Genomic DNA, 15,054 nt, shown 5'->3' with positions numbered 1-15,054 from the left:
CATTCTTAACAGTCCTTTGTCACACTGAAAGCTAGGGTAGGAGCCTGAGGAGAGGAAGTCTCCTCTCTTCTGCTGGCTGTGGGATACTGTAGGCTGTCGTCTGCTGATGGTGGGTGCTTAGGCTGTCTTCTGCTGATGGTGGGTGCTGTAGGCTGTCTTCTGCTGACTGGGGTGTTGTAGGCTGTCTTCTGCTGATGGTGGGTGCTGTAGGCTGTCTTCTGCTGATGGTGGGTGTGTAGGCTGTCTTCTGCTGATGGTGGGTGCTTAGGCTGTCTTCTTTCCCTCCACCAAGATTCATCTCACTTTTCTACTACAGTGGCCCCTAGTCATTAGCCAGGACTATGAAAGAAAACCAAACGTCACCGCCTTGGCTCACTGATGCCCTTTGTCAGTGTTGCCAGAGGCCTCCTGGAGTTTGGATTTAGAAGGAGCTGAGAGAAATGCTTCTCCATTCTGCTCTCGTAGGCATTGATGTTTCAGGAGTTGTCGACACTTCTGGATTTTGTTGGGGACTTTTCTAACTCCTTTGTTGTAAGGTATCATGTTTTGGGAGCATCTCGTAAGAAAGCTATGATGAGGCAACAAAAGGAACAAACTTATTCCTTATTCCATAGTTAAGTTTCCTGGGTAATTTGAAGTACATCCATGCATCCATTGCCTGTTTCTGGCCTTTGTTTTAAGTATCACGCCAGCACCATTTTAAGGTCACACACACACACACACACACACACACACACACACACACACACCATTCAGAGAATTTTACCTTGTTATTTTAGACATAGAGAAGGCATACATTCAAAAGTCAGAGGGAAAAAAATAGAAGGAAAAAGAAAAACACACTAATCTGTAATTGGAAAATTGAGCAAATGGTGCTGCGGTTTTTCTCCTTCCTTATCCAGCAGGAGAGTTCATGTCACAAAGGAACCTCTCCACAGTGCTTTCTGGTAACTGCATTTTGACAGATTTCTAAGACAAGTAGAAGGTAGTTAGTCGGCATCCCTATTCGCAATCTGAACCTTAAAAAAAGGATCCTTTTTGTTCTTGGTTTCAGTGCAGGTGACGTCAGGCTCAGTTAAGCATTAAGTGGTAACAGTTGGAAGCATGAAAGGGTAAAGGTCCCCCCCCCCAGCTCCCTTTGTGACCGTGTGGATTGGGGATTAAGTGGCATTTTTAATAAAGAATGCCTATATGTCAGGCAAGACAGGTTCACTATGTTGATGAGTGTCCTGGCCAGCGTGCTAACTCTATCCTCTTGTGTCTCTCAGGATGAGGAAGACTCCTTTGTGATGAAAGCCATCATTCATGCCATCAATGACGACAATGTCCCAGGACTGCAGCACCTCCTGGGCTCATTGTCCAGCTATGACGTCAACCAGCCCAACAAGGTCTGACTCCCCTCTGCCAGGGGCACCTGGTGGTTGTGTCTTAGACTGTGACTCCAGCTGCTTCTCCAACCCCACATTGCAAATAGAGCTTCTATTCTGTGGGAAAACCCTCTCTGCTTAGGCTGATTTGAGTTGCAAATACTTACATTTTGCATTGAGCACTTTCCTTCACACCCCAGTTACTCCTGCACCCTTGGAATTCCTTCCTCCCCTCCCCAGCCCCCAAATAGCAGCACTGTCATTGAGTGTAAACTGAAAAGGAGGGGCTTCTTGTCTGTCCTTCTGGCAGTTTCTTCCCTTCCTGTCCTCACGCTGCAGCTTTGTGCCCCATGGAGATCCAGGGAAGGGTGTGGACATCTAGTGCAGTGTGGCCTTTCCCCTCCCTACCAAACCTGAAACAGAATATTTTCTTCCTGTCTTCCAGCATGGGACACCTCCATTACTGATTGCTGCAGGCTGTGGGAATATCCAGATGTTACAGTTACTAATAAAACGAGGCTCAAGGATCGACGTCCAGGACAAGGTCACAATGCTGTATCATTAAGAATGAATTTATTTCATGTATTCTCAAATGTCTTCCTAATTGTAAGGTCAGGATATGGGAGAGTGCCGCTAGTTTCATGATTTCCTATGAAAAGCTGTACAAAGGGCCCGTGTCGTCTGACATGCACTGGGAAAGGTTCGCACTTAATTCCCTGTGTGCTCTGCTCTGTTCTTGTGCCCTACATGCTGCAGATCACATTACTCCACAGTGTTACCAGTGTTGCTTGGAAAAGTTTTCATTGTGTAGTTAATCTAATCAGAAATTCATTAGCCTGAATATCTATCACGTATTCAGATACCGGCACATGTGCTGGTAAAAAACAGCATTAGAAATGCAGGTGCCATTGAGTGATGGCTGATTAGTATGGCCATGGATCTGTGATCAACTACCACAAAAACTGTAATTTGTCCTTGAGACTCCATGAACTCAGTCCTTCATCCAATCAAATGTGTACTAAGAGAGTTTGTGAGGGAAAAGGATCCAGAAGGCATGTCTTCTCATGACTCTCTAGACGATGAAAAATAACTGCTCCCATGGTATCTCATCAGGTTATGAGTAGTTCACAGGTGTTTAGGGTCCCAGTTCTTCCCAAGCTGCATCATTTTATAAAAGTGTCTTGAACACTCATTTTGTTGCTTGTTTGTACCTTTATAGAAGCTTGAGTTGGAATCAGTTCCTACAAATTCTAAGGGAATACTCTTAGGAATTCTAGACTGAGGTTAATATGAGGACTTCAAAAAAGAAAAACAAAATGTTTTGGCTTTACATTGAAATACTTAACATATTTACAAAAAAAAAGTTGTAAAGATAATATAGAAAACCCCCTTCTGCTCCCTATTGAGCTTCCCCTGTCTCTAACATGGTACGTGACCATGGTATGATTCTCAAAACCTTGAAGCTGAGTGGGCTTTTCTTCCTCTTGGCAGAGGCTCCCTTGGGTTTTGTTATCCCACAAGAAGGGAAGCACTGTGGTTCTAAGGGGTGCATGGTCCAGGTCCGTTATAGCTCTAGATGTGGCTCTACATGCTTTCCTTGCAGGGAGGATCCAATGCCATCTACTGGGCCTCTCGGCATGGCCATGTGGATACTTTGAAATTTCTCAATGAGAACAAATGTCCTTTGGATGTTAAAGACAAGGTAAGGCCGTGCCTCTTAGGAGGAGCAAGAGGAAATGATTAGGGGAGCACTGAAGTGCTGCCCCACCTAGTGCACCAGAACTAAACCCAAACATAAAGACTGAGGACCACGATTTGAAACTGGAGGTTTTGTGTTGTGACTGTTGTTTGGTTTTGTTTTTGGTTTTTTTGGCCATGGCTTGGCCCAGCTTTTAAATCAGAGTAAAAAACTGTAGGTGCTTGGATTCTGCCCATTGTTGGGCTTGTGGTGAAGCAAAGTATTTAGGGTTGTGTGGTGGAGCAACGCTGTTTGCCTTCTGTCAGTCAGGAAAAAGGGAGACAGAGACACCCACAAGGTGTCCTTTACTGTAACCTAACTTACGCTGGCCCCCACCTCCTAAAGATTCCTCCACTCACAGGCTGGGGGCCAAGCTTTTCACACATAGTTTCGAGAGGAAATTAAGATCTGGACAGCAGCAGTCCAGATCTTAATAATAAATTAAGAATTAAGTTCATCACTTAATAAACTTAATAAATAAGTTCATCACAGCAGTTTTCTTCTGCCAGTTGACAGTAAAATATCTTTTTTGTGGTTAGCAAAGCCTGACCCTGGGAAGTACATATGCAAAGTATCCGTAGTTGTATTTTTTACTCAGATTTGTTGAGGAAGCAAAACCTTTAAAAAAAAATCTCTGAGAGTGTAAGGAACACGTTTCTGAGCACAGGTAAGGCAATAAAGGGAGGGAGTTGTTGATAACTAAAACTATACATTTGAATAATTGCAGGACGATGAACCTGGTTTTAAAGGGGGACTGTGTATGGCAGACAGGGAGGGAGGGAGGGAGGGAGAGAGAGAGAGAGAGAAAGAGAGAGAGAGAGAGAGAGAGAGAGAGAGAGAGATCAAGTTCAGCACAAGCATCTGTAGGGAGGTGAACATGGCTCTCGTGGTAAAGGGAACACACTTTCACTGCATAGTTTTCCATAACAAGATGAACCAGGCGTGAGGATGACACACCAGCTGCCTAGTTGCTGTCTGATCCCCTGCCCTGCCCTGCCCTTAGTTTCTGGGGAGTAGATGCTTGAGGGTAGGTGTGAGGATATCACCAAAGGACAGAGCTCTCGATCTCACAAGTGGTTTTGAATTCTGGTCTTTTGATCATGGGTCCATTCCTTTTGCAGTCCGGAGAGACAGCTCTTCACGTGGCAGCCCGCTATGGTCATGCAGACGTGGTTCAACTATTGTGCAGTTTCGGCTCCAATCCTGATTTCCAGGACAAGGTAGGTCATGGGAACAGATGTGCTCAGTTCCTTGTCCCCAGGCCAGGATGTACAGCAGTCAGGTGACACAGGTGACTCATAAAGGAGGCCTCTCCACTTAGGTGTCTCGTCATCCATTGCAGAGCACCGGTCCTTAGACAGCGGTCTGCAGCCAGATTCCCTTCCAACCTCTTCATTCACCTGTTTAATCCCTGTGAGGTGTATCGCTATACCAGCACCCTTGCTCTACAGAGGAGGGAACCCACACAGGAGAGTTCCACGGCTTGCTTAAGATGTCTGTGGTGGGACCACGGATTGCATCCTACCCTGTCTTGGTTTAGAATTTCTATTTATAAGTACTACTCTCTCCTGGAACCCTGAAGACAGATGTATGTTGGATGATGCTGATGGGGGTGCCAGCTTCCCAGTCCCCATGAGCCTTCAGGACAACTCTTCCTGGACTAGTTACAGAAGGGTCATCAAGATAGCTGTCTCACAGTGTGCTCTTCTGACGCCTACCTGGCAGAATCAAAGCACAGAACCTGCTAGAAGAGTCTTTGCTGATAGGGCTGCTTCTGGCCAATCAGAGTTTCAGACAGACAAAGGCAATGTGGCCAAAAGATGGTCTAAGTCCAGGGGCCCCAGGAGTGTGGTCTGTAATATGTTAAGAAAGTTCACTTAGCACTCCAGTTGAGGGCACAGACTGACTAGGGAAGGCACTGGGTCTGCCTCTTAATGGCATCAGCTCCTGATGGTGGAGTTATTTTAGGTTAATTTCTTGCCGCAGTGGCTGCAATCTGTGCTTCCATAGCCTTGACTTTCTTGTCTGCGTTTTCTTCTTCTGCACTCGTGGCCTTCACCAGGAAGAGGAAACCCCCCTGCACTGTGCTGCCTGGCATGGCTATTACTCGGTGGCTAAAGCTCTTTGTGAAGTTGGCTGCAACGTGAATATCAAGAACAGGGAGGGAGAGACCCCACTGCTGACAGCGTCTGCCAGGGGCTACCATGACATTGTGGAGTGTCTGGCTGAACATGGAGCTGACTTGAATGCTTCTGACAAGGTGGCCTATGGGGGAAATGCTTGGTGCTCTCCTTGAAGTGATCAGTTGGGCTGGAGGGACCACAAGACTTGCCTATTTGTCTCCTTGAGATAACAAACATGAACTGAGTATTCTGTGATCATCCTTCCTTTTTTTGGTTCGTTCCAAAAGTTCTTTGGAATTTTTTTTTAGAGTCTTTTTGGCACATAACTAAGTTTATGATCGATCAAGCCCGTTTGGCTAGTGTTTCAATCTTTTTACTTTTGGAGCAGAGACCATATCGATTTTAGACACATGTAGAAACAGGCGTTTCTGCCACCTGCTCTTTTGTAAAAAAAAAGACAATAAACCACTATTATTTGTTTTACAATTTTCCTTTTAGACCAGGTGTTCCCTTCTTACCTAAGCAAATCCAACACAATCTGTTTGAATCTGAAGTTAAACTAACACAGTGATGTACTATATACAGTCAGGCTGGAGACATTGTTACTATATACAGTCAGACTGGAGACACTGTTACTATATACAGTCAGACTAGAGACATTGTTACTATATACAGTCAGACTGGAGACATTATTACTATATACAGTCAGACTGGAGACATTATTACTATATACAGTCAGACTGGAGACATTGTTACTATATACAGTCAGGCTGGAGACATTGTTACTATATACAGTCAGACTGGAGACATTATTACTATATACAGTCAGACTGGAGACATTGTAGCTTACGTAGCAACTGCCTTTCAAGCAGCGGTGTCTTGGAACCCTGTGAGGTTCTCTGGAGACATATTTTGTTTGCCATGGTTGGGCTGGGTATTTGCTCCTGGCATCTGGTAGACAGAGCTAGTGTTTCTGTTAGATAGTCACAAGCCCCAGTGTCAGGCATGCTGAGTGGAGAAACTCATATTGACACAATAGAGCCATGTCGGAAAGTTCTGCTGGCCTGCAGCACTTAGCACTGCTAACCCCTAGGTTTTTGGGGTGCTCTTAATTCCCAGGCCGGGTTCTATATTGTACAGAGGTTAAGCAACTTACATCTTCTTTCTGAGCATTCAGCAGCCCTGGGGGAAGTTATTTCTCCTTGCTTGCTCTGTTGTTTCTGATAGTACTTTCTCTACTTAGGAATCTAGCAAGTGTTACTGGGCAAATGCTTTGAAAGTGTTTTTAGATCTGTTTGCTGGCAGCTGGCATAGCATTTTATCAATTCTGATACAGAGGAGTATAGTCTTTCTGTAGGACACATTGCCTGAGCCTAAATGAATCAGTAGTGATCAGCCCAGGCTTCAATTATGCAGAATGGAATGGATAAAGCCCCACCCTTTTTAGTCCAGGCAATGACATTTGAAATTCTTGGGTGTGTGTAGGAGTCACTCTGTTTACAGCTAAGTCCCACACAGGGGAGAGATTAGGCTGAGGGCCTACGCCAGACACACTCATGATCTTGGGTTTGGTTCCAGGATGGACACATTGCCCTTCATCTTGCTGTGAGGCGTTGTCAGATGGAGGTCATCAAGACCCTCCTTGGCCACGGGTGCTTTGTGGATTTCCAGGATAGGCATGGCAACACACCCTTGCACGTGGCCTGCAAAGATGGAAGCGCACCTATCGTGGTGGCCCTCTGTGAAGCCAGCTGCAATCTGGACATCTCAAACAAGGTACATGGAGAGGGTAGGATGCCCAGGCTCCAACCTGGTCTGCCAGACACTGTTGCTGGGTTCTTGCTGTGTTTTTAATATTTTCCCATTATAGTGGAGGATTACTGTTACTCATATCACTGGATGGCTAGAGGGCAGTGATGTTTTGGACTGGCCTAGACTGACAGAACAATGAGACAGTAACATGCACTTCTTACCTATTCTGGCTTCCCACTGCTGTGCTTGTAGAATGAATGTGTGTGTGCACATGCATGTGTAAGCACACGCGGGGATGGGGTCACCTGGGTATTTATATACATACATGTGCGCTTGTGTTTTCAAGAAGAGTCAGAGGTCACAGAACAGATGTAAGCTTTCTTTTGAAGCACAAAGTCTTCAGTACATACTCTTTTTTTAAAATGCATTTCTATTTATTTACTGTATATGATATGAGTATACTGTAGCTGTCTTCAGACATACGAGAAGAGGGCATCGGATCCCATTACAGATGGTTGTGAGCCACCATGTGGTTGCTGGGATTTGAACTCAGGACTTCTGGAAGAGCAGTCAGTGCTCTTAACTGCTGAGCCATCTCTCCAGCCCCAGTACATACTCTTGACCCTGTAATTTAACCAAGATTCTCGGGAACACAGGCTGCCTTACTTGTCTCTGTTGAGCTGTCTACAGACAAAAGTTTCTAACATGTTTGTATATGTATTCATGCACGTGTATGTTGTGTGCATAGTGCATAAGCACATTTGGTAAAACCAAGGGAATACTGTTGTCTTCTAATTAATAAAGAGATGAAAATAAATTGTATTTTCTCAGTCCCTAAAAAGCCCCAGTGCAGATTTCTAGACCGTCACCTGTGTTTCACTGAATCCCATCCAGATTTTCAATACAAAATAGTAACAGTTAAATATTTATGTAGCTTCAGTGTGTAACTGTACGAAAGGCAGGCACATTCTTCTTAAGGTCATGTTAAAAAGGAAGCCGAGACAAACTATATTTAACTGTGGCAAATGTCTGTTTATAGATGGTGTATATGGTGCTGTACTGTTTTTATGGTGATTTGTTTGAGGTAAAATAGTTAACATATGAAACATCTGGAGAATTGTCCTGCTATCCTCTTGCATGTTGTACGGTTAACTGTGGTGGACATTGAAGTTGGTAACCCTCATACTCTGGGACTCTGTGAAGGCGACATCTTGGCTCTTAGCTTTAGCTGTGTCTTGCTCTCTTGGTTTTTCCTTTTCTAACCATGCCAGGATAATTATGTAAGTGGCTTAAGAGAAAGTAGGATTTTCTAGATGGGTCAAAAGTGGCCTGGATGAATGTGTGCACATTAAACCACCTTCAGATCTCGCTGTGGAGGCACAGTGGACAGCCCGTGCACAGCATTTGGGCTACACCAGCTGATTTCTTTCCATGAACAAGGAAGGCCCTGCGTTCAATTCCCAGTATCCAGAAAAGATAAAACAAAGCAAAACATGTTTCAGCTTGTGTCTAAAGGCAAAACACTGTTAAACATGTTGATTAAAAAGTCCAGCTTTATTGGGCATTGTGGCACATACCTATACTTTCAGTACCCATGATGTGTAGGCAGGATTGTGAGTTCGAGGTAAACCTGGGCTACAGTGTGAGAGCTTTTCTCCAACACAAATAAACATCCAATAAGACAAGCCCATTTCCATGTTTGCCAACAACTGGCCTGGGCCGGACGTGGCTTAGTGGGAATCTGGATATGTGTATAAGGCCCATGGGTCTATTCACAGCACCAAAGAAGTGGACAAACAGGAAACTTGACTTATTTGATAGAAATTTGTCACAGTGGTTGATGGAGTTGATGTTTTCATTATGTCTGATGCTGGAATAGCACAGGGGATGGCTGTTTCTGCTGTTATATAGAGCTCATCCAAGGTGAAAGCCTTTTGTGGTTCAGACTTGTGCGGACTGGAACCTACTGGCTGTCACAGCACAGCCTTCTGGCTGTGCTCTAGCATGCTGAATGACATCACATTGGGGCAGGACATTGGAGGAAGCTGACTTTGCTTTATAAAAGCCTCTTTTGTTACCTACCCAGTCCTTCAAGGCCTGGTCAACTCCTGAAAAGAGAGCCCTGGTGATACCTGCCCCCAACTTCACCTCTTCAGAGGCTCCACCTCCTCTGCACATCATGTTTATGAACCCAGTTTTTATCATGCGAACCTTTAGGTGACAAATGATAGTCAGACCCTGTCTCTCTGTTTCTCTTACCTCCTTTCCCCTCCCTTTTTCTGTCCTCCTGCCCCTCCCCCATCCTCCACCTTCTCCCCATTTCTTTCTCTGTCTTTCTTCAGGTGAGGAGCTAGAGATATTTAAGTTATGTATAGGAAAGTCACTATCTCCTCACTAGTCAGTCTAGTCTACCTTTCCTCAGGCCAACTTGGGGAGCTGTTTGTCAGAGCAGACATAGCACAGAGGCCGTGTTCCTCAGGCAGGCTGCCACTCTTTTTCTGTCATGCTGTCTTACTAGATTAGATTCCTCCAGAGAGAAACCTGACCATTCAAATCCTGCTCCTCTTAGACTGAGAGGGCAAGGACTTGTCACTCTGTGGTGACATTTCTTCATGCTTTGTTTGAAGATTGGGGCGGTCTCTTTTATAACCCAGCTGAGTTAGCAAGCAGATGTGAGAGAAAGAAAGGGATAGTACCATGTGTCACTAAGGCAGAACCTCATAGGCTGCCCTCCCCCACAGACAGATGAGTGTGTGTGCACCACCCATACCTTGAGCACGCGTACACACACACACACACACACACACACACACACACACACACACGTGGGAAGAGCAATGGGTATCAGCTGTGATAGGTGTCTTACTGCACAGCCCAGACATTTGAAGAGGTGAGGATTTGGCCACGGGTGGTTCTGCCTTCAGGCTGCCCTTAGAAAACTAGGCATACAACACAAAGTAGTAAACTCCCTCGTCAGCATCTCTGCTGGGCCATGTGTCTCCTACAGGCATGGGGCAGGCATGAGGTGCTGTGGAAACAGGAAAGAATCCGCAAGCTTCACTGAGAGCAGTTAGCACTCCACTAGATAAAGAGGTCGGGAGAGGCCACTTCAGACAGAGGCTGCACAAGCAGCTCCTAAGGTCGGTGGTGCAAATACAGCACAGAAGGTGCAGGTCCCGACCGAGCACAGCGGTGATGGGAGAAGGGGACTTCAGGTCCATACGAAAGGCCTGGGGTGTAACACTAAGGAATTTGAGTTATGTCATAGCCAGGTACCACACCTGGGATGGACTGGAACACTCCCTCTGTTACTATTCCCTGCCGGCTGGCTACAGGAGTCGCCAAGATTTGAATAGCATTTGGGCTTTCAGAAGTGTGTCATCGATCTAGTTACAGATACAAAACCACCGCTAACTATAAGCTAATAGTGTAATGTAGCATGTGACACGTCTTAGCCGTTTCAGTTATGTGTCTCTTACTGAAGATTCACAGACAGGAAAAAAACCGCTCCAACATGTTAATGGACAAAAGCTGGAGAAGAGAAGGGGGCATGGGGGAGAGGTGGAGCGACACTGAAGACTTCATTTTCTAACACATACCTTCTATCTTAAATGCTTAAAATGGCGATGTATTGACCCATGTCAAAATAAAGGCTCTGCAAACAGGGAGAGCTGCGTCTTGGCTCCTCACACCCCTGTACTGTCTCGGTGAGTTTTATTCATGGCTCTTGCAGAGCAAATGGTTTTGCAATTTCACCGTTGTATTTGCAGAGCATCTTAGCACCCCAGACTTAGCAGCCTTTGGGAAAGAGAAAGCAACTGAGGAGAGGAGTCTCCTGTTCTCGTTACATCCTTACATGACTACAGTCAGTAGGGTGTGTGCGGTTGCTGAATCTTGCATAGCTTCCATGACTATGGACTAGGATAGGGTGCCTCCCTCTCTCCCCTGTTTCATACAATTATTTTTAAGGGCCAAACATTGAGAAGCAATTACTTTATGTGTGTGGATATTTTGTCTGCATGTATGACCGCACCACATGTGTGCCTGGTGCCAACCGGAGTCTGATAGGGTGTTGTTGGATCCCCTGAAACTGGAGTGACGGATGGTTGTGAGCCACCATGGGGGTGCTGGGTCCTCTGGAAGAGCAGCTGGTTCACCTAACTGTGGAGCCAACTCTCCAGACCCTACTTTCAAGACCATTGCTTCTTAGTGTAGGGGGCACTAACTTTTAAGGGAAGATCTGCAAAGACAGGGTGTCAAGGAGAGAAAAGCTGGCAGTCGAATGTTTTGGCTCTGAGATGCTTGGAGGAGATATTCACCACATACACTTCAAACCTTAAGATAGCTGTCACTATCCCTGGGGGTTCACTGCAGTGCCCCAAGGTGTATGGTGCACAGTTTGAGAACCATAGGCCTACAGACTATAGTAGGCATGACCTCAAAGCTTCATGACCTCCTAAGAGTGCCCTCTGCAGTTCTCTTTCTCTCTCCCTGGTGTGTGAATATGAACTGTGTGGTGCAGATACACATGGCTGTCTGGGCGTTCACACTCTGGCCTTGCTCTCTGCCAGCCCAGCAGGATACCACAGGTTACCCTGTGGCTAGCTTCCTCACTCATCCTCTGAGGGTGTATTTGGAGGTAGTCTTTCAACTTCAAAGTACTTGGGGGGGAGGGGGGAATGGTCTGCCTGGCCGACCTGCCTGCCTCAGTGGAAGCCAGAACCTCCTGTTTAGTTCTGTTGGACCCAGACCCTTTATGCAACGATGGCTGAGAACTAGGGCTTTCACAGACAGCAGCCCTGAGACCGCCTGTGTTATTTTTTCTCTTCCCAGTACGGTCGAACTCCTCTTCACCTTGCTGCCAACAACGGAGTCCTAGATGTAGTCCGATACCTCTGTCTGATGGGCGCCAACGTGGAGGCTCTAACCTCGGTGAGTACCAGGCAGGTGCAGGTGTTTGTCCTCAGAGAGCCATGGAAACTTCTCCTGCCTCAAGGGCACGGAGAGAAAGGTATTGCCTGGTAACTGCATTCTAAAGCAGGCAGGCCGCTATTAAGCTCTAACCTTCCACTGCAGTTACGTAAACATTTGCCCACACAGACCTAGTTTAATATCTAGTTAATGTTTTATCCTTTCTCATCTCGCCAGCCCCGCTCCGCCAGCGACCTGCTGGTTCACACTGGCCTTTTGTTTACCGTGTTACACAACAGTGCCTCTTGGCTTTCTATCCCATGTATGGATTTCTCTTTCATAAGTGCTTCCCGTCGGCCCCAGGGCGCAAGAGGCCCAGTGCCCTGTGGGAGGAGCTGGATCTCCTGTGTGGTCTTGGGGGGTCATGAGCAGCCTAGAGGCAAAGGTCTGGTTTCTATTGTTTAGAGTCTGCCTTTACTGCTGGGACTAGAAATTATTTCTAAGTGAACATGTAGTCCATTCCTCTGGCTTCTCATTTCAGGCTTAGCGCCAACCCCCACCCCCAGAAGAAACCGTTCGCTTCATATTTCATAAAATACCACAGATAAGAGTTTGGCCAGTAAGATGAGGTGACAGTTCAGTTGTAGCCCTGAACTATTGCTTGAGTTGTTGCTGGCCCAACGGCGTGCAACTGCATTGCGTGCGGGTGCGGGGAGGTCTTGACATTTGAAGATCTGAACTTTACTGACAGTCTTGAAGGAGATCACATGGTGTTTGATGCGGCACCTCAGCTGAGGGTCTGAGGTTCTTGGAGATCTTCAAGTCTTAACCGAGCTGGCCCTTAAAGCTCAATCTAGCCTGTCATTTGTTTTTGTAAATGAAATTTCCCTGAGGCACAGCTGTGCTCATCCATGTATAGCAGTGTCTTTGGCTATCCATCCTGCAGAGGTCTAAACACCTGGCATGGTCCTCCAGTGTGCGTGTGCGTGTGCGTGTGCGTGTGCGTGTGCGTGTGCGTGTGCCTGTGCTGACCTATGGTGCTGTACATGCCTACCTGTCTGTGTGTAGGTCTTGGCTACCTGTCTATAAGTAGGTCTTTGCGGTACTGTTCACTCTCAAGATGTAACGAGCCTGTTCTGTGCAGCATCGGGCTCTGCAGGCACAGACATGAACAGTTTGTGCATGGAATGCATACACTTCTCAGGACGCTTGCTCACCCCTGCCACACAGGGACCTGTTAGGCCCTAGGTGCCTTCATTAACCTTTACCCACAGGTTAGCTGTCCTGCAGTAAAGCATCACATACATTTATAGGAAGAAAAAAATATATTTTTTGTCCCAGATAATGCCTTATGGAAAAATAAAAACGGGTGATTCTGAAGATGCTATCAGCTGTTGGATCCAGAAGTGTATTGGCCACTGGTCCCTTTGTGTTGCTCTGTGAGCCCATGCCCCTCCCCCTCACTCTTTCACTCTTTCCTGCAGTGGCTGGTCTTCACTGCTCCCCACCATGTCCTGCTCAGACTGCCTTCCTGTTTTCGACCTCTTTCAGCTTCTAGAGACATATGCCCCACACAGGGAAACATCTAGAAAATGAGAGAGGGGTACTGATCAAAGAGTCTTGACCATCAGTATTCACGAGGTGGAGCAAGAGTGACGTCAGATAAGGGTGGGGACTGGGAGGTGGGTGGAGCTGACTTCTCTGCAGCAGCAGCTGGTCATGGAGTCTGGCAACTGAGTAGTCAGGAAGGGAAGTGGACAGGGGCTCATGAAAAGCATTAGGCTAAGAGGTCTGAGCTTGGTGGCCACCCACTCTGTATAGATTACAGGAACCATGCTGGGGACAGAGTGGAGAGGCTCCCAGAAGGCCTGGTGGGCGTCTGATCTCCTAGAAGGGGAAGGCAAGCATCTTTCTCTTTGAGCAGTGATGACTTTGTGTGAGGAGTGGGGTGACTGTGAGGAGTGGGGTGATTGTGTACCAGGGACGTAACCAAGAGACAAAGGCTGGAACAAATCTGTCATCTTGAATTTTCTAGCAGCCACATTAACGGAGCAGCAGATGAAACGACTTTCCTTAGTGCGTGAGAAATCTCTTTTCAACAGGAGTATTTTGAGATTATTATTATTTCTCATATTCTCTTATCTGTACCGAGTTTTTAGTGCCTTGTATGTTCTGTGGTGACAGGAGTCTTTTCCAGATCACAGTTCAGACCTGTGGCTGAGGATGCTGCCCTGTGGAACAGCCAGCCAGAGCTGTAACTTTCTCTGGCTTCTGAGAAGACTAAGACTGTACAGATAACATTTGGTTCCACAGCGCCCCCTAGTGTCACCTTTATTTTCCCAGTTTGATCTGAACTGCAAATGGTTCTGAGCGCTCCTTGGCTTGTCCTCCTGCACCACCGACTCAGCAGAGACCCCAGTCACCTTTTGGGAACTGATTCTTTTATTATAAATTAAAACAAAAATGACAAAAGAAGCGACCAGACGTGGTGGCGCTTGCCTTTGATACCAGCGCTTGGGAGGCAGAGGAAGGCAAATCTTTGAGTTCCAGGCCATCCTTCTCTACATAGGCCAGCCAGAGCTAGATCGTGAGACCCTGATAATGTGTGATCAAAATGATCCAAGTGTGGTAAATCTGTTGCAGATCTAACCAACCATGAAACAGCTTTGGGAGACACCGCAGGAACCAGTGGCCTGACTCCACGGTGCCTGCTCTCTCTGGATGGAACCCGCTTCTGACTTCTCTCTTTCTCTCCTGCCTTCTCCTCCTGCTCAAAGGTGCCAGTGGCTCCTGCTGATCCTGTTTCTTTTCTTTGGTTCTTCAGCCTTCCATGCTCGATTCTCCTCTGCCTCTGTCTGCCCATGGCTCTTCCTCCTGTCCTCTTCAGGACACCTGCTCTACTGTCTAGCCTACCTTCTCTTCTCTCTGGGCCCCAGGCTGAAGCTCTACTTGAACACACAGGCCTGCCTCCATGTCTCTGCACTTGCCTGTCCTCAGAGCTCAGCCTTGGGTGCCACCTTGGAAAGTCTGTGCACCTGTATCCTGCTCCTCCTCCTCAGTGCTTAACCTCATTCCTTGCAAATGAAGCAATGAGATGGTTTGATGGGACTCTTAGTTAGGGTACAGTGTCCAGTAAGGAAGTCAGTTCAACCCAGAGCAACGG

General features: G+C 46.7%; 1 protein-coding gene across 6 annotated transcripts in view; it reads left to right on the top strand.

Annotated features, from left to right (window-relative positions):
- The window catches only part of Dapk1 (death associated protein kinase 1), a 158,120-nt gene that overhangs the window by 117,120 nt on the left and 25,946 nt on the right, over window positions 1-15,054 (top strand). For all 6 annotated transcript variants that reach the window (XM_076938882.1, XM_034510001.2, XM_034510003.2 and 3 more), the window contains exons 12-18: window positions 1,269-1,388; window positions 1,813-1,911; window positions 2,971-3,069; window positions 4,227-4,325; window positions 5,168-5,365; window positions 6,807-7,004; window positions 11,814-11,912. In XM_076938882.1, the coding sequence (XP_076794997.1) occupies window positions 1,269-1,388; window positions 1,813-1,911; window positions 2,971-3,069; window positions 4,227-4,325; window positions 5,168-5,365; window positions 6,807-7,004; window positions 11,814-11,912 (912 nt within the window). The remainder of the gene's footprint in view (window positions 1-1,268; window positions 1,389-1,812; window positions 1,912-2,970; window positions 3,070-4,226; window positions 4,326-5,167; window positions 5,366-6,806; window positions 7,005-11,813; window positions 11,913-15,054) is intronic.

The sequence above is a fragment of the Arvicanthis niloticus genome, chromosome 8 (genome assembly GCF_011762505.2).
Source record: "Arvicanthis niloticus isolate mArvNil1 chromosome 8, mArvNil1.pat.X, whole genome shotgun sequence".
Lineage (NCBI taxonomy): Eukaryota > Metazoa > Chordata > Mammalia > Rodentia > Muridae > Arvicanthis > Arvicanthis niloticus.
This window is presented reverse-complemented; position numbering and strand designations above follow the sequence as displayed.